The sequence below is a fragment of the Gorilla gorilla genome, chromosome 11, assembly GCF_029281585.2.
Source record: "Gorilla gorilla gorilla isolate KB3781 chromosome 11, NHGRI_mGorGor1-v2.1_pri, whole genome shotgun sequence".
Classification (NCBI taxonomy): domain Eukaryota; kingdom Metazoa; phylum Chordata; class Mammalia; order Primates; family Hominidae; genus Gorilla; species Gorilla gorilla.
The window spans coordinates 33,057,193-33,075,899 of NC_073235.2; the positions used below are offsets into that span (position 1 = coordinate 33,057,193).

Genomic DNA, 18,707 nt, shown 5'->3' on the forward strand with positions numbered 1-18,707 from the left:
TGTGAGACCTGTAGGGCACGGGCTCTCACAAAGGAGGAGTCGGGAATGTCAAGATTTTAACAGCTTCTCCAAGTCAGGATCAGGAAATGCTGCCCCAGCACTGACCTATATTCCCTGTGCTTCCTCCCACAAAAGAGCTTAGGGTGACTGCCAACTTGTGGGCAGAGACCCTCACTTTCCAATCCCCACGAGGGGCTGTGCAGTGGGGAGGATGAGGCCCCCTCCTCTAACTGTCTCCTCCAAGACCCTGTTTTCTGAGGAAGGTCACTCTGGGAACTGTTGGCCTCTGCAGATGGGGGCCTGGACCATGTGGAAAGATGACGTGAAGGTCACACCTGGCAGGGACCAGGGCTGGAGGGTAAACCTCACCTTTAAAAACTCACACTTTTTATTTTAAATTTATTTTTATTTTTAATTTCTATGAGTACATAGTAGGTGTATATATTTATGGGGTACATGAGATAGTTTGACACAGGCATGCAATGTGTAATAATCACATCAGGGTAAATGGGGCATTCATCACCTCAAGCAAGGGAAATGCTAGATGCTTATAAAACCGTCAGATCACATGAGAACTCACTTACTATCATGAGAACAGCATGGGGGAAACTGCCGCCATGATTCAGTTACCTCTCACTGGGTCCCTCCCATGACACATGAGGCTTATGGAAATTACAGTTCCAGATGACATTTGGGTGGCAACACAGCCAAACCATATCACCTTATAAAATGAATAATGTGAAAATAGCACTGGGCCTGAGGCCTGGCCCCTGCTGTGTGATGCCCCCTCTTGGGGAGAGCCTGGCTTCTGTGCCATGCAGAAACTTCCCTGTGCTTCCTGTGGGCTTGGGGTGAGCCAGGTCCTCCTGGGGGAGCTGGGCACTGTGGGACAGGAGGGCCCCTGGCCTGGGGTCTCCATTTGCCTCCTTACCCCATCAACGAAACACCAGAGGAGCCAACTCAACAAACCTCAATGCACGGCCCTTCCTGGACCATAGGTGCTCACGACCCCCTGAGCTGCCCTGGGGCAGAACTCTGGGCAGTGGACAGTGCTTCCCCAACAACTCCCCCATGCACAGATGCCTGGTGGACGTACTTCCTTTAACCCTGCTCAGCTGGAGCTCAGCCCCCGTCCTAGTACCTCTGCCTCCTCCTCCAGGGCAGGAAAAGAAAACCCAACCCCAAACCCATGGAGAATCCTCACCTTGGGCGAGGCCCTGGCTGGGACTCAGTCTCTTGTCAGACCCTCGAGGAGCTCCATCTTTCCCTGTTTCCCTGCCCCATGGGACCCCGGGCCTCTGGGAAAGAGTTGAGGGTGTCATCCACTCAGCAGGTACCGCATGATCTTTGGGGAAGGATTTGTGTTATACCTCCTCCTGGTGGGATGGGAGCCTCTGGAGCTGGGCAGTATTTGGGCTGTAGGAAACTGAGAAGCCCCTGACCCATCAGGCATCAGAGCCCGCTCCCAAGATGCGGAGCCCTCAGCTGGAAGAGCTGGGCAGTGGCAGGGGACCCCAGACCCTGAGGCCTTCCTCCCTTCCATCAGGTGACCCTAACATGTGGCCTCAGCTCTAGGGAGGTGGGCCCTACCTGGAGGCACTGCACAGCAGCATCCTGGGTAGAGGTGCCAGGAGGACAGGCCTGCCTTTGAGGCTGTGAGGCACGGCTGCGGCAGGCAGTGGCCAGTGGAGGGAACGGGGTGGGTGCCAAGGGGCTACATGGCCATCTCCTAGACATGGGGTCGGGCTGGGGGACATGGGATGGGCAGACACTGCCATCTCGACTGCATTGGCCCATCTGTGGGCTGGGACGGCAGCTGGGAGTGTGGCCAGCTGGGAGGTAGGACGACTCTTGGGGAAGTGACAGTCACCTGCATGAACTCAGGGCTAGAGAGCTGTGGCTCTGGGACACACCGGGTGGCCAGGGGGAGGCTGCAGTGCCCTCTGCTGTTGGGGATGAAAGGTGCCTGCCTTGAAGTGAAAGGGTCCCTGTTCAGCTCTGGGCTCCTGTGGGATCCTCAGCGGGGATGTCCTGAAGGCTCCTGACAAGCTGGAAAGCAAGGAAGCTGCCTTGCCTGGAAGTCAGGATCGCCCAGCCAGGGTGGCCATCCCATGGCCTGGCTGTGTGAGGCCCTGGGGGTAGCTGTCCGCCTACCCTGCAGGGAGTGCCTCTCCTCAGCCAGCAGCTGATCCAGTGCCCAGAAGGTGTCTTCCTCTGGCAGATACAGGAGGAGGATGGCAGTTAGGCAGCTCATGTCCCTGTGCTAGCCCACCTCCTGCAAGAGCCAGAGTCACCATGGAAGCATGTCACCTGAGAGGGCTGAGGCCATCTGGGAGGACTCATGTCACTGGAGAGGACAGAGGTCACCTGGGAGACCTCCCTCTGGCCCTAGCGGATTTAGGGTGCAGACTCTGCACCCCTCCCCTGACCCTGGGCATGAGGACTAAGCAAGTCCCCTACAACTCAGTTGAAAAGGGACCTGGAGGGACTTCTGCAGTGAGTGTCCAAACTCACGTAGTCCGAAGGGGCACAGGCAAGGATCATTCATGTCCCCTATCCTGGGATAGGCTGAGAAGGCCACTGTGCCAGGCCTGGGGCAGCACCTGTGAACTGCACCCACCACGAGGGCAGGCGATGGGCCACTGATCACCACACAATGGGTCCTGTGATGGCCCAGGGGCTGCCTGCCAGGCACAGGAGGGCGGCTGGGTCCAGACCCCATGTGGGCAGCCCGTGGAGTGAGCTCAGCGGCTCTCTGTGCCTGGAATGGTCTGGTAGCAGAAAAAAAAAAAAAAGTTTATAGAGTTAAAAAGGTACAGTAAGGTAAGGTTAATTTATTGCAAAAGAAAGAAAATATTTTTAATAAACTTATTGCAGCCTAAGTGTACAGTGTTTATAAAGTCTCCGGTAGGGTAGGTCATGTCCTAGGCCCTCATATTCACTCCCCACTCATCACTGACTCACCCAGGCAACTTCCAGTCCTGCAAGCTCCATTCATGGTGAGTGCCATATACAAGTGGACCATATTTTACTTTTGTTTTTTTTTTTTTTGAGATGCCCAGGCTGGAGTGCAGTTGTGCAATCCCGGCTCACTGCGACCTCTACCTCCCGAGTTCAAGTGATTCTCCTGCCTCAGCCTCCCAAGCAGCTGGGATTACAGGGGCGCACCACCACTCCCGGCTAATTTTTGTATTTTTCGTAGAGATGGGGTTTCGCCATGTTAGCCAGGCTGGTCTTGAACTCCTGACCTCAGGTGATCTGCCCGCCTCAGTCTCCCGAAATGCTGGGATTACTGGTGTGAGCCACCATGCCTGGCCTTATTTTACCTTTTATATTATATTTTTACTGTACCTTTTCTATGTTTAGATACACAAGTACTTACCATTGTGTTCCGATTGCCTACAGTATTCAGTTCAGTCACACGCTGTGTAGGTGTGTAGCCTAGGAGCAATAGACTATACTTGTATAGCCTAGGTGTATAGTAGGCTATACTGTCTGGGATTGTGTAAGTACATTCTATGGTGTTTGCACAGAAATGCCTAGCCATGCGTTTCTCCGAACATATCCCTGTCACTAAGTGATATATGATTGTATAGTTTTGTATCTGTAATCGTACACATACAGTATAAAGCAGTTTGCCTTAAAATTACACTTACTTAACACATGGCTATACAATTTTATAAAGCATTGATTTTGTTTATAAACCCCACAAACGGCCAGGCACGGTGGCTCACGCCTGTAATCCCAGCACTTTGGGAGGCCGAGGAGGGCAGATCACAAGGTCAGGAGATCGAGACCATCCTGGCTAACATGGTGAAACCCTGCCTTTACTAAAAATACAAAAAATTAGCCGGGCATGGTGGTGGGTGCCTGTAGTCCCAGCTACTCAGGAGGCTGAGGCAGGAGAATGGTGTGAACCCAGGAGGCGGAGCTTACAGTGAGCTGAGATTGCGCCACTGCACTCCAGCCTGGGTGAAGGGTGAGACTCTGTCTCAAATAAATAAATAGAAATAAACCCCACAGACTTCCTCCTTCAGCTTCTTCTTCGACTGGTTTTGAGTATATTGCTTGATAATATTACTTTGGTTCCTCTGTTTTTCTTTTCTGAATGGCTTAGCCCTTAGCATAAGCCAAAATCACTGAACAAGTTATATCCCTGTTTCTCTAGAAAACTTGATTGATAATTGAACTATGATTCAAGAGTTCTAAATATTGATGGGGGGAGAAGGCGGAAAGTCGCAGGCATCTCTAAGAATCTGATGAAAATTCACAGCTAGTATGGCACTCTCAGGTGAGATTTTTGTCTCATTAAATGGGAAATCGCTTTGGGGTTCTGGCTTGAGTCAACAGGGTCATATGAATCAGCTGTAAATTGTCACCTGGATTAGGTCAGAGGGGTCATAGGTATCCCTGGACCTTGAAATAAGGGCTCTGTCTTAGGGCAGTCACTCATCTCTTTGAACTTCAGTTTCTCAAAATGAGAATGACAATGATGAAATTTGCCCTCTGGAAGCAATGTCCTGAGGTGCTAGCCATCCATTTGGAAATCCGTGTTCGCTTGTGTGCACAATCAAAACAAGTGTAACCTGTCCGTTCCACTTACTCTTCAGAGGTTGCTTTTACCACTAGGACTTGTAGTTTAGTTTACCGTTGGAGTGCTTTATTTAAACTCTAATCTAGTTATATAAACACACTTCAGCACACTTTATAGGCTTGCGATTCTTTCTATCATGCCTGGCTCTTTTTTTTTCTTCTTGAAACAAACTCTTGAGTCTAGACTTTGTCAGGTTGATACATGAGTTTGGGGACTGTTTATATGGAAACCATACACATATTCCAGAAACCTGCTTTGTTACTGATCTGCAATAAAGATGATAACCCTTTGACTCATAAAAAGACACCCAAGATATCCTTTGAAGTGCAAACCCTGATCTACTACTGAAAAGGGGCACAAAGAGATTCCTCAAAACTGGCCTTGTTGCTTTAAGAACAGGTGACTATTAATGAGACAGCAACTCTATGGGAGAGAACTTTCTCATGATACAAACTGTTAGCAATGCAAGCGGCTGGGGAATCTGTAAATAGTGACTTTCCTCCCGGGGGAAGTGCTTAAGCAAGACTGATTGACCATCCTCAAGAAACCGTATGAAAGGGATTCAATCAATCAGTGGGAAAGAAGATGGATTTGTAGGTACCTTTCAATTCAAATATCCTGTCTTCGATTTCTCTAATAAGCCTAGGAAGACAGGATTGTGCTAATGATTCAGTCCTAAGGAATAGATCCTTGTAAACAGTGAATGTGGCCACCGTACCATTGGTGATGTAGTGCAAGTGATGGGGGTATATGTGTGGTAGTCCACTGGGTGTTTTAGGCCAAGTATGTAGTCCAAAGAACACATTTCTAAACTTTTAAAACACAGACAAATTATACTCCAGAAATCAATGTTCAGTGACTGTTTCTTGCCACTGCAGAAAATAAACTAACATAGAAATGGCCAAACTTTACTTTGCCAATCTGTCATAGACTACAGACTATTAGGAGGGGGATCTCAGTAAAGGTCAGGCCTAAAGCAATGAGGAGAGAACGGGAGCTCTTGGTCCTTCAGAGAGGACTTATGTCATAGCGTGATGACAGTCCAACTAGTACCAATGCACATGAGAAGCAAATCAGTTCCTGAAGCTTGATGTTATATATTCATTACAAATAAATCTGAAATGCATTATCTATTCTCTTCTGAATCTCACATGGATCAGTATCTAAACAGCAATAAAGTTCAGGAGCTGTGTCTTCCAATACAAATGACTATATGACTATAGATATAGATAAACATAGATATAGATCTAAGGATATATGTACATATATTATTTTGGCCAATAATTTCTTCTCTTTCAACTACCAGAAAGTAAAAACATAGAGATAAAACAGTGGTGCTTTTGTTACTTCTTTCTGGGTTTTATTGTTGTTATCATTTTTCTTTTGTTTTGTTTTTTTGAGACAGGGTCTTACTTTATCACCCAGGCCAGAGTGCAGTGGCATGATCACAACTCACTGCAGCCTTGACCTCCCAAGGCTCAAGCGATCCTCCCACCTCAGCCTCCTGAGTAGCTGGGACTACTGGTGTATGCCACCACGCCCAGCTGATTTGTGTATTGTTTTTGTAGAGACAAGGCCTTGCCATGTTGCCCAGGCTGGCCTTGAACTCCTGGACTCAAGCAATCCACCTGCTTTGGCCTCCCAAAATGCTGGGATTACAGGTGTCAACCACTGCTCCTAGCCTTCTTACTATCTCCTGTATACTGATGACTCACATCCTACTATGGAATAGATACACTGCTTTTGCCTTCCCAGCATTGAATCCTCTTTGTCTAGAAACGACACCTTAGTTTTCCTTTGGGGAACCACATCACTCTACACTTGAGTGATTCTGGTGGGACAAACCCCATTGCTGGCTCCAGATATGAGCTAGTAACCTAGGTATGCTGATACGGTTTGGCTGTGTCCCCACCCAAATCTCATCCTGAATTGCAATCCCCTTAATCCCCATATGTTGAGGAAAGGACCTGGTGGGAGGTGATTGGATCATGGGGGCAGTTTCCCCATGCTGTTCTCATCATACTGAGTGAGTTCTCATGGGATCTCATAGTTTTATAACCATCTGGCATTTCCCCTGCTTGCTCCTCTCTCTCGCTTGCTGCCATGTAAGATGTGCCTGCTTCTCCTTCTGCCATGATTGTTAAGTTTCCTGAGGTGTCTCCAGCCATGCCTGGAACTCAGTTAATTAAATCCCTCTTCTTTATAAATTACCGAGTCTCAGGCATTTCTGGATAGCAGTGTGAAAATGAACTAATACAATAAATTGGTACCAGACATAGGATACTGTATAAAGATACTGGAAAATGTGGGTGCCCGGCGGTGGCGTCAGGATCAGCGTCTCCATGTCGGGCTCGCCGCTCAGCACCAGGGGCGGCCACCAGGGGCTGCCGGCCGCCAGCGCTACCTTGGCTAACTTGCGCACTGTTGGCCCATGGCTGGGTGGCGTGGGCGCGGGCATGGCGGATGTCCCCAGGGGCGCGGTGCTGGGTCCCACGGCCACGGACACGCTGAGCAGGAAGCTCTGCCGGCTCCTAGAGGCGCCCAGAGGCTGCCAGCTTGCGTATGTAGCTGCCCAGGGGCGCCGCGTATGTCGCCAGCTCACGCAGCGATAGTTGGGTGGGGGATAGCAGCAGCCCCTCCAGGCCAAAGCGCAGGAAGTTTTCGGCTGAGCCTGGATTTGGGAAGCCCAGGAAGAGCACGCTGCGCCTGCGCGACAGGAAACCCACACCAGCTATGGGCGAGAAGGCGCGGTGCACCGGGACACTGTCACGGCAAAACTGCAGCATGTGGCGGCACACGCTGCCCACGCGGCCGTACACGCAGCGCGCCTTGTGGACGTCCCAGTCCTCGCTGCGGCACAGGCGTGAGCAGTAGTAGGTGTAGCAGCTGTGGCAGGACTTGACGTAGAGGCAGGCGTTGAACATGGTCTCTGTGTGCCAGCAGCGCGCACTGGAGCAGGTCATCAGGTCGTCTTCGTCGGCGCTGGGTTCCAGGGACATGTTGGCCACCTCTCCCGGGGCCGCGGGCTCCTGGGCGATGCCGGCGGAGGCTGGGGGCGAGCGTGGCGGCACCAGCGCGGGGGCCCCGGAGCCCGCGGGCCGCGAGTCCAGCAGTTGGCACAGTTGGGGGCCCAGGCAGTGGGCTGCGGGCTCTGAGGCTGGCCGGCAGGGGGTCGCAAGTCGATGACCAGGTCCTTGATGAGCTCGTCCAGCTGCTCTAGGATCCGCTGGCGGCCAGAGGTGGGGCCGTCGGGGGCCGCATGGGGAAGTGGCCGCGTGCAGCCCCGGGGCAACTCCCAGGCCCTGGTGCGCGCTCGGTGGCGTGCAGGTCATTGTCAGTGATGGTGATCTCGGGCATCACGTACCAGTTGCGGCCCGGGCCCTCACCCGCGCGGCCCTTCTCCGTCAGCGACCTGTCAGACAGGGACAGTGGGGTATAGCGTCTGGGCGAGGTGGACAGGTTCACGACGACGGGCGGGCACCAGCCTTCGGGGGACACGCCTCGCGGCTCCCGCACCTCGCGCCCCAGTAGGTTCTCATAGCTGCGGCCGCGGCCCAACTGGTCTCGGCACGGCCCGGGGCCAGAATGTTGTCCCAGGAGCACGAGTAGTGGCGGCTGTCGGTGGCCAGCCGGGGTGGACTGGTGCCGGTGCCGCCATGCCAGGAGGCGAGCAACGGGTCGGGGTCAGAGGACTGCACCACTTGCAGGGTGCGGTAGGGTCGCAGGCCCCAGTCCGCCCAGGCTGGGCTGCTACGCTGGTGCGGGTACGTCTGAGCCAAGACGTCACGCTCACGGTATTTTCCGAAGTCCTCCGTGTAAAAAGGGCGGGCGGTGGAGTGGGCCCGGGGCTCCTCAGGGACATAGCGGGGCCCGTAGGGCAGGCCGTAGGCTCGGGGAGCCTCCCCATAGTAGGAGCGGGAGAACGGTTCCTGGATTGGGAAGGTGCCCACCTCTCCTGCGTAGTAGCCCCCCATGCACCTTGGACTGGGCCCTGGGAGCTCCTCCGACAGATAGGGCCTGGGGCAGTAGGCGTCGAAGGTTGGACCGGGACTGGCCGCAAAGCTGCTCCGGAAGCCTTGGGGCTCCTCTGTATAGAAGAACTGGGTGGGGCCCGGAGGAGTGATGAAGGGCAGACTGCGGCGCTGGGCGTAGTCCCGGGGCCCAGGCAGGGGTCCGTCGCAGTAGAACGCCCGGGGATCCGCACAGTATGAGTCGCTTGGCGTCGGGGTGTGCGACAGCGCCATATGGCGGGGCCCGGGCACCGTGAGGCCGTGGAACTGCGGGGCGGGGCGGGCCCAGGGCGCGGCCTCGGCGGGCCCGCAGGACCGCGAGCCCCAGGCAGCGTGCTGGAGCACTGCGTCGTCTGGCTTGATGTCCGGAAGGAGCACACGTAGGGATAGGGACCCGCGGGTGGCTCGGGAGGTGTGCGGTGGCCCGCGGCGGCGCACAGGGGCGCGATGTGGCCTGGGCCGCCCAGCTGCGGCTGCAACTTGATGGGACGCAGCTAGTTGGCAAGGGCGCGGCGATGCCTCGGCCCGCGCCGCACGCTGGGCCTCCCGCCCTCGGCGGGGCAACACGGGCGGCAAGGCGGGCGCGGGCGTCAGGCCCGGGGGCGCGCGGGACGCGCTCTTGGAGCGGGCGCGGCGGCGTGGCTCGGCCTCGCGGGTCCGGGCGCGCGGCACAGCGGGCTCCGGGGGCGGTGGCTCCGGCAGGGTCTCCATGGTTGGCCGGTCCAACGCCTCCAGGAAGTCGAAGCTGGGGCAGTGGCGCTTGTTGAAAGGCGCGGGCTCAGCAGGCCAGGCCACGGATCGCTCACATGGCGAGCGCTTGGACGCGGGTCCCGGGGTCGCCACCTTGATGTCCTGATACACGGTCGACACCAGCAGGTCCGGAGCGTCCGTACGGGTCATCTTAAAAGAGGTCCTCAGGCTGGCGGCTCCAGCTCACACTGCCTTGCGCGGCTTTTGCCCTGGGGGGAGACGCGGGTCAGGGCAGCCCCATCCGCAGCCCAGGCCCCGCTTCTCCCCCACGCTGGCCTGGCTTACCTGGGGCGCAGCGGGCGGAGCAGCCGTGGCTGCGGGCCTGGGCCGAGAAAGCGGGCGCTTCCTCCATGCCGGAGTCAGAAGCACCTGCAGGAGGAACCCAGCTGTCCAGGCGCCCGTCCTGCCCCTCCCCCTTCCTCTCCCTGCGATGGGGCGGGTGGGCCAGAAAGGCTTAGCGGTGGCTGTGGTTCCCGCGGCGGGAGCTCCCGCGTGAAGCTCCAGGGCCTCCCCTCCCTCGACTAGTGACCGCGGGGCCGGCTCGGGCGGACCCCTTTCCGGGTGGGGTAGGGGAATGGGGGCGTGGTCCTGGGGCTGCGCCCTCTGGTGTCCGCAGCTGGAAGGACGGACCGCATTTGGGCCTTATTTATAGGTGTTGCCCCAGGAGACGTCAGTGACTGCGCCCCCGTCACAGCGCCCACTGCAGAGCGACCCTTCCGATCGTGCACAGTCGAAGGCGAGTCCCTGGGCCTCAGCCTTAGCCGGCTCTGCACCAAGTGGGTGACACCAACCACCCCACCTGCTGGCCGGGCCGAGCACAGAGCCCCGCCCCCAGCACTGCAAGGACCCACGCCTAGGTGCCCTCAACTTCCCGTGAGCCCCAGGCCAGAAAAATGCCCCCAGAGAGCATACCTGGGCCCTAAATCTCCCTTTCCTTTGCCGACACCTTTTCTGACCCCAAGTATTTTTGGGTGGTTGAAACAAGGGCCCAGCTTTGTGTAAACGCACAGGGTACCCCCCTAGGGTTTGCACGGCAGTCCCAAACCATCGAGCCACGAGCTCGTGGCAGCCCCTCTCCTCTGAGCTGCGCAGCAGGCCCGGAAGTTGCCCACGGGGGATGGGCAGGGCGGAGGGTGGGGGAAGCCCCACTGCTTTGCAGGAGAGGGCCCTCCCCATTTCGCTCAGAAGGTTCCATGGAAACCTGCATTTCTTAGGCCCCCACGCTGCAGGCTGGCCAGGGTTCAGATGTGGGTTGCCAACCCCTCTGTGGTCCCAGAGCCAGCTGGGGGATGCGTTAGAGAGTGGCCACAGGCCTGGTCTCTGCACACCCAACACCTGGTCTGGGGGGGTCTACCCCAGAGTGAGCTGGGGAAAGCGGGTACCTGGCCAGGCCCCTTGCAGGGCAGAACCTCAGGTGGATGGGCCTCTCAGGGTCTGGCCGGGTCCCCCCTCTGTGTCCCAGGTGTGCAGGGGCTTCCTGCTGGCAGGGCTGTTTTTCTGGGTCAGGGCCACGAGTCCCGGGCCTTGTGCCCATCCCAGCCTCCCCCGCCCACCCCATCTCCCCCCTCCACCCGACCCGTGGCAGGACTGTCTACCCTCTTGCTCCCTCTTTCATGCTAAGCTCAAGGCCAGGCCGGAATCCGGCCGGATGACAGGGTGTGAGGCTCCACCCCAGGGAGGTGACAGTCGGCCTTGCTGGCTGCGGCTGTCGGTGACACCCCCTCCCGTGGGGATGGGGGGGGGGTCGGCCCTCTCCTGGGCCCAAGGCCTTCTGGAGCCCACGGAGATGGCTGGCGGCCTTCCCCACCTCCCAGCCCTGCCTTGCCTTGCCTTGCCCTGGCTGGGAGCGGCCCGTCAAGGGATACAGCCGGTGTTGCCTGGGGATGGAGACTCCTCATCCTTTCGGCCGCCCTAAGGCAGCCTCCCCCGCCCATGACAGTGACACACTCAGCAACTCGGCCCCTAGCCCCTTACCTGGGTGCTGCTCCAGCTGTGCCCCGGTGGGCTGTGCTACCCCCAGGTCGACTCCTCCTTGTCCCTGGCACTGCTGCGTCCCCGGCACCAGCAGAAGTTTCCAGGCAGCAGCGCGGATCCTGGCCTGGCTGCTCAGTGCTGCCCCCGATGGCAGCTGAAGGGGCTGTACTTAAAGGGGCCACACCCAGTGGGGGCTGCATGCTGGAGCTGGGGATCGTGAGCTGCACTGGCTCCAATTTGGGGCTGTGCAGAGTACAGGGTCCCTGCAGCACCCCCAAGACACAGACCTCAGTGTCTAAGCAGGAGTCCTGTGGCCCGGAGCAGCCTGCCAGTCCCGCCAGTGTCACCCCAACACACTTGCCTGAGAGGAGGGGCCCAAGCCCTGGCCTGGGCTGCAGAGATTGGTCAGGGGCATCTTGGAATTCGCATCTCCTGTCGGGCGAGGCAGGAGCAGGTGGGCTACTCTCTGCCCCACTGGCCTCTCCCCAGCCCCTATCGGCTTCAAGGCTGCCAATGCCAAAATCTTGGCGGGTACCTGGGGCCAGATGGCCCTTGCAGTCTCTTGTGTCCCCAGGATGCCATCCTCTCTGGGTGAGGCCACTCCTGCATCCGGTGTCCCTGCCAGCCTGGGAAGGCCTGCACGTGACCTACCATACCTGCCTGGTAATGTCCTCGTCCCACTCTGCCAGCCCCTCCCAAAGGCATTGGGCCTGGGAATGTTCTAGCTTGGCAGAGGGGTGGGGAGCCAATGCCCTTGGCTCTGAAGGGCAGGACCTACCCCATTCTGCGCTGCTCAAAGCAGGGCCCACTGAAACCCCAACATAGCCATCCATGGTGCGATCCTGGCAAGTTCACGTACTGTTGACCCATCCCCACACCAGGAGAACCCCTGAACCCGGCCCTGACCTCATGGGCTGTGGGCTAAGGGGCCAGGCTCCTAAGCTTGCTGTGGGCCACAGCACCTGCTCAGGGACTGCAGTGATTGCCCCACACCCTGGGGCCACAAAGCTCCCAGGCACAGGAGCCTCCAGCTTGGCCACCTCCTCCCCTTCACTGGCATGCTCTTCCTGCCCGCCCTGCAGGGTTCTCATGGCAACAGTAGCTGTGGGGGTGGAGGCTGGGTGCTGCTGACAGCTGGAGGGGGCAGGGGCCTGAAGGCGGGGATGGGGGGGCAGGGCTGCAGGCGGCTGCCTGGGAGCCTTGCAGAGTGGACTTCCACCTCCTGGGGCTGAGGTCCCCAAGTGTGCTGGGTGCAGCTGCTGAGCCCTGGCACAGGTGGGCTGGGATGTACCCAGGGTGTGGCCAGACTTGGTGGGACGTCCTCACACCACTGCTGGGCAGCCTCCTGCCTCAGAGGACTTCCCTGCCAACCCATGGCAGCCTGGGCTGGGGCAGTGGGAGCAGAGGTGCAGGGAGAAGAACAGACACGCAGAGTGAAACAGGAGTGCTTTATGGTCTGAGTGGAGTGTTTGGGAGGAGTGCCTCCCAGATCCTGCCTGTGGGCTCACCTGAGCGGGGGCGCAGCTGAGGCCACTGTGGGAAACGCAACCCCCACTCCCAGGAGAGGCTTCACATGCTGCCTTCGGTCTTTTGCCAGCCTTGCCTAGCATGGGGCCTGGGCTGCCCTTTAGGGTGGGTCTGCACACTGGTGTTCAGGGCTCCTGGCTGGAAGCAGAGCCATAGGCATGCTGCGGCCCTGGGTGAGCGTGGAGGGCAAGCAGGTGCCGGGGCAGTGTGCACCCCACAGCCAAGAGGCCCCTGCCCAGCCTCTGTAAACAGACCCTCATGGGTCCCTCCTGGGCCTCAGTCACATCCCTGAGAAACACTGGGGACTGGCGGCTTTGCCCCGAGAGGGCCAGGGTGTCCACCGAGCCTGGCTGAAGCCAGCTGTCCCCTCCCTTCTTGCAGAGCAGGCTCATGCCAGGCCTGGAGGCCCAGCACCTGCAGGGCCCAGCCCGGGGACCACCAATGCCTGGCCTCTTCCAGCTCAGAAGTGCACACGGCAGCCGCCAAGCAGCGGCAAAGGCAGGCAGAAGTGGCCCTGGGGTGGGGGACGTGCCTGTCACTGCCTGGGGAGGCGTTTGCCTCTGCACACCCCCAGGGGTTGTGGGATCTCAAACCAGGCCGGCAAAGCCCAAGTGTGGAGACATTAGACGCCTCTTCCAGAAGCCTCCTCCCACTGCACCCACCCAGATCAGGCCTGCGGGAGGGACCCTGGCCTCCTGGCTGACCTCTGCGCCGGGAGGACTCGTCATACTGCCCTGCACTGTGTGTCTGATGCCTCGCTCTCAAAGTCGGGGTCATCCATGACGAAGGACAGCATTTGTGCAGCGATGGGCCCCTCGGGGTCACTCTCGGACGAGGAGGCCTGCTCACCCTTCCCTGGCTCAATCTCAGCAGGGGGCCTGGTGCTGCTGCACTTCTCCAGACCTGTGCGAACAGAGGCACCACCTGGCCAGGGGGGTGCTGCGGCCCTCATGGGAGCTGTCCCCCTCTGTGGCTTCGAAGCTGGTATGGAGGACCTTTGTGGACAAGCACAGGGTCAGTCAGGGTCCTCCGGAGGTGTCCTGAACTGCCCCACCCCAGTCTGCAGGCCGCACCCATGGGGACACCTGCCCTTACCACTTGGTCTCTGGCTCTGAGCACTGCTGGGGAGCTGGGGCAGGGCCTTTTGGGGGATCCGCCACTTCTGCTTCCTCCTCACTTGAAAGAGTGATGTCTTGACTGGGGACGGAGCCCGCGGGTGGCGGGGGACTCCCACGTGGCTGGTCTTCGAGGTCCACGTCGTCCTGGAACCCTGCCACCATCGGGTTGCCGCCCAGGGCCTCCCCATCACTGCGAAGCAGGGGGCAAAGCAGTCAGAGGCCACAGGGTAGGGATGACCGGCCAGGCTCACAGGCCTTGGTTCCAGGCACCCTGGTACCCAGCACACCCTGGCCGTGGGGCCACCCCGCCCCAGGTGCTGTGTTGTAGTGGAGAGGCCCCCTCATGGCCGTCACAGGGCTTCTGAGCAGGAGGGGGTCGGGGGCACAGGGTTGGACACAGTGTTGCCCTGCAGCCAGTCAGTGGGTGAAGGATGTGGAGCTGTGCAAGTGGGCACTCATGGAGGAGGCGGGCCCAGCTCAGGGCCACCGGGCTTTCTATCCTTTGTGTATTTCTGGAGGAAGCCGCCGCCCCACAGCAATGGGTGAGGCTGAGGTGCTGAGGCCACTGCACGTGGAGCCTGCCCAGTGGAGTCCATGCCTGGGACCAAATGCAGGGCTTTGCTGCAGGCAAAATTTGTGGCAGCTTGGCAGACAGAGTGGTGGGAGGGGCTGGCAGATGGCTGGGGAGGCGGCTCTAGCTCCCAGCTCTAGGACCTGCAGGAAGCCGCCCCTGTCTCTGCAGCACCTGGGACCTGGCCCTGCAGAGACCATATCTGGTGGCCTGAACCGCTCATATGACCTGGAGTGGCCTCGCCAATGGCCTCCATGTGGAATCTGCCCACAGAAGACCCCAAGGTGCCCCTGTCCTCTCCAGGATGTGGGCAGAGCCGGTGGCCAGGCCTTTCTGATGTCTGGAAGCCCCGTCAAAGCCCTTCCCTCATCTGCTCCAGCCACAGATCTGCTCTGTCCTCAGCCAACAGTGACCAGCCGGCAGGGGTCCTTCTGCGCCCCCAGGAAGCCAGCCCCACCTGCTGCTCGGGCGCCCTGAAGGCTGGGGGCAATGGGAGAGGAGGCCCAGGCGCACCCCTCCCCGTGTCACTGTCCTGCTGGGCAGCCTTGGCCCCCACCTTCTTCTCGTCCCTGGCGGGGGTCGTGTCTTCTAGGAAGCTGCGGTCCAGGCGGTCATCGGGAACAAAGTCCTCCACACTCTGGACTGTTGCTGGGGCCTCTGCGGCCGGGACTGGCTCTGTGAACAGTGATGCTGGGTCCTCTTCACTCGGCACCAGAACCCTCACTGCACCCATCCCCAAGCCGGGCCCACCCGGGATGTGCCCGTGGGACTGGGACAAGCAGGAAGAAGTGCGGAGCGCTCCGAAATCCAGGGCCCCACCTGTGAGGGCGTGGGGGGCTGGGACCAGTTTGGGAGGGGCAGCTCCAGGGCCTACCTGGAGGTGGATGGGCTGCCTCGGCGGCAGGTGACGTCCCAAACAGCCTAGAGATGATGCTATGCCGTGGGGCGGGGGCTGAGGGGCACACAGGTAGGGGCAGGGCCTCTGAGGGTGGTACGGGGGCACAGAGGATGGTGGGGCGGCATTGAGGGGCAGCTGTGGGGCAGGCTGGGGTGTGCCGGGGCTGGAGCTCCCCGTGGACACGGTGCCTGGAGGCACCACTGGTGACTGGGAGCCTGAGGATGGACTCTGCCCCTTGGCCGCCAGTGGGGACGCCTGGCCACGACTGTGAGCCTCCATCATCTCCAGGAAGCTGGAAGGCAGAAGGCAGGTGAGAAGCCTGGCTCTCCTGCCTCTCCCTGAGGCCCTCAGGTGACAGGGGGCTCTCTGCTGCTGCTGATGGGACTGGGAAGAGCCGCTGTGTTCCGGGCCACCCGCCCCACAGGGGCCATCATCCCCATCCACTTCCAAGGGCAGCACCTGTGTTGGCTGTGAACACAGATTTCCAGGAAGCAGAGCGTTGCAATCTCTCCCACCACAAACCTGGACCATCAGGGATGTTTCCATAGCAGCATCTATGCCAGTGAGGAATCTGGACGTGATCTGTGATGCCCTCTCCCCCTTTTCCCTTTCTCTTAGGATGGGACAGACCAGCCTGGAGCAGCTAGTGTCCTGTAGTGACTCCAGTTTGCTGCTGTCTTCCTTTCTTTCTTCCTCCTGCCCTCTGCCTCCTCTGCCTCCTTCACCTTCTACATCAGGAAACTCAAGTCACCTGCCTGAGCCTGAGAGTCTCATCTAAATCACAGAGTTCCAGTCAATGCCTCCCTTCCTCTTCCCAGGGAGTAACTTCAATCTTCCCTGCCTGCCGTGGGGAGCTAGACCCTACCCCTTATTCCCTGTGGGACCATCCGCAGCCTAAGTTTCCTCACCCCTGTAATGGGACAGCAGTCCTGCCTGCCCACCTGGCAGTGCTGATTCCAGGCCTGGGGCCCTCCTGGGCAAATCGCCAGTGTGGGTGACATGGTGGGTGTTTGTGTGTGTGGAGGGGTGGGGCTGCCATCTGGCCATTCACAGACCCCATCCTTCCTCTCTTCCCATGCTTGTCACATGTCAGGAATCCCTCTCCTTTGTGCCATGAGACATTTTCAGATCCATCATCTTATTGAGCCTCACATTTCCTTGGTGAAGTTGGAGTTATTGTCATTATTTTACTGATGAGTAAACTGAGGCTCAGAAAGGGGAAAGTCATTGCCCAGGGTTCCACTGTGGATTTATAGCAGAGCTGGGATAAGGATGCGTGTTCTATATACCCACTAGGGTGCTGGCCCATCTGCAGCCAAGGCCTGTCTTCCTGATTCCACAAGGACCCCTTCCCATTCCTTTCCTTCCCATGACAGCCACTGTCACCACCACCCAGGGTCTGTGCTCACTGTCACACCACCCTTCACTGACCCCTGCAGCTGGGCTGGAACCCACCATGTCCATCAGATTGATTTACATAAATGGTGGTTGGGCTCCAAATCCACTCTCCCCAGACTGACACAAATTGCACCCCAGAACCACACTGATGAAGCAACCATCACTCGGAACATTGCTGGACACCAAGGCTGAAGGAAATCACAAGCAGGGACTAACATGCAGCTTTCTAAGCACAGCCCCAAACCCAGAAGTCATCAATGGCTGATAAATTTGACTCCATGAAAATTAAAACTTTCTATAAAAAACCCCACAAAGTCAAAGATCTGTCAACAAACTCAAAAAAGTTCTGCAACATACATAAGAGATGACAGGCTAATGCTCACACTGTATGTTAAAACCTACTGCAAATCACCCAACAGAAAGCCCACAGCCAGACTGGAAAAATGAAGAGACAGTTCAAAGACAAACAAATGCAGATAATTTCTTAATGTAAGACAAGATTAAAATGTTTGTCAACTTTGTGTGTGGCCCTGGGTGTGGCCATGAATGGGTAGTCACTAGTGGTATTCAGATATTCCCTTTTTTCTCCTCTTGGCACTTTGTGCAACTGCGTCTTCCCACCTGTGAAATTACGTACAGTCCTGCATCTTGCTTTGGAGGAGAAAGTGTGAGCAGAAGTGGGGGAAGCCGCCTGTGAGTCCTGGTTGCTTCATCAGTCTGGTTCTGGGGTAAGGACAATCATGTAGTGAAACGAAGTCTTCAGGGGACATGTTGTGTTTGAGAGAAATAAACCTCTGTCCTGTTGAGTTTTGGGGTGTGTATGTGGTAGAAGCAGAACCTAGCCTATTCTGACAGATTCCTCCAGCATTGCTGGTGGGTTGACAGCATTAACATAAAGCATTTGTGTCCCTTTTATCTCAAAATTCCACTTTTAGGAATTTATGAAACAGACACACTCACATTTGCAGAGAGCATGGATAAAGAGAGTCATTGCAACTTTGATTGCAATAGCAAAGGACAGAGAACAGCCTACACACCAATCAATAGGAAATTAGTTAAGAACATTGTGGAACATCTATAGAATGAAATGATCTGAACCCAGAAAAATAACAGAGTAGACGTTTGTGCACCGATGTGGTGTTTATCCCAAGATTAGGGCTGGGTTAGGATGTTAGAGATCCCAGGAGCTAAAAAGATTAAGGTACCCTTTTAAATTATATATAATTTAAAAAAACATAGGTACTTCATTAATTTTTAAAAATGGGTTTAAAAGTCCATTTAAAATATTTTTATTAAAGTAGATTATCTCTGAAAAGATATGCAATAAATGGATATATTGGAATTCTAAGGCTGCTGTAACAAATTACTACACATGTGGTGGTTTCAAATAAGAAAAATTGATTATCTTGCCATTCTGGAAGCAGGACTTCTGAAATCTAGGGTCCGCAGGTTGTACTCTTGCCATGGCTCTAGAGGAGAAACCTTCCTTTCCTTTTCCAGCTTCTGTTGGCTCCTGGCACTCCTTAGCTTGTGTCAGCACAACTGCAATCTGTGCTTCCATCATTATGTGGCTTTCTTCCCTAGGTCTCTCAGTGTCTTAAATCGCTCTCTTTCTTAAACCTTTCTCTTAAAATACCAGTCATTGGATGCAGGGCCCTCCCTAAACCCAGCATAATCTCATCATGAGATCCTTAGGTTAATTACATCTATAAAGGTCTGATTTCCAAATAAGGAAGCATTCACAGGTACCAGGGGTTAGGATTGAACACATGTATTTGGGGGACACATTCAACCCACTATCATGGATAACAGTGGTTTCCACTGGGAAGGTGGTGGTTCGGGAGTGGAAGAAAGATGAATTTTTCAC

General features: G+C 56.8%; 1 protein-coding gene and 1 pseudogene across 1 annotated transcript; both read right to left on the reverse strand.

Moving 5' to 3' along the window:
* Positions 1–5,317: 5,317 nt before the first annotated feature.
* LOC101153117 (apical junction component 1 homolog) lies at positions 5,318–9,695 on the reverse strand (annotated as a pseudogene).
* Positions 9,696–12,980: 3,285 nt separating this feature from the next.
* On the reverse strand, positions 12,981–15,988 carry LOC101153488 (rab-like protein 6). The gene is given in 6 exon segments (XM_031008647.2): positions 12,981–13,415; positions 13,586–13,850; positions 13,951–14,166; positions 15,069–15,219; positions 15,419–15,538; positions 15,541–15,988. Coding segments are annotated over 6 exon segments (1,635 nt in total).
* Positions 15,989–18,707: the final 2,719 nt, after the last annotated feature.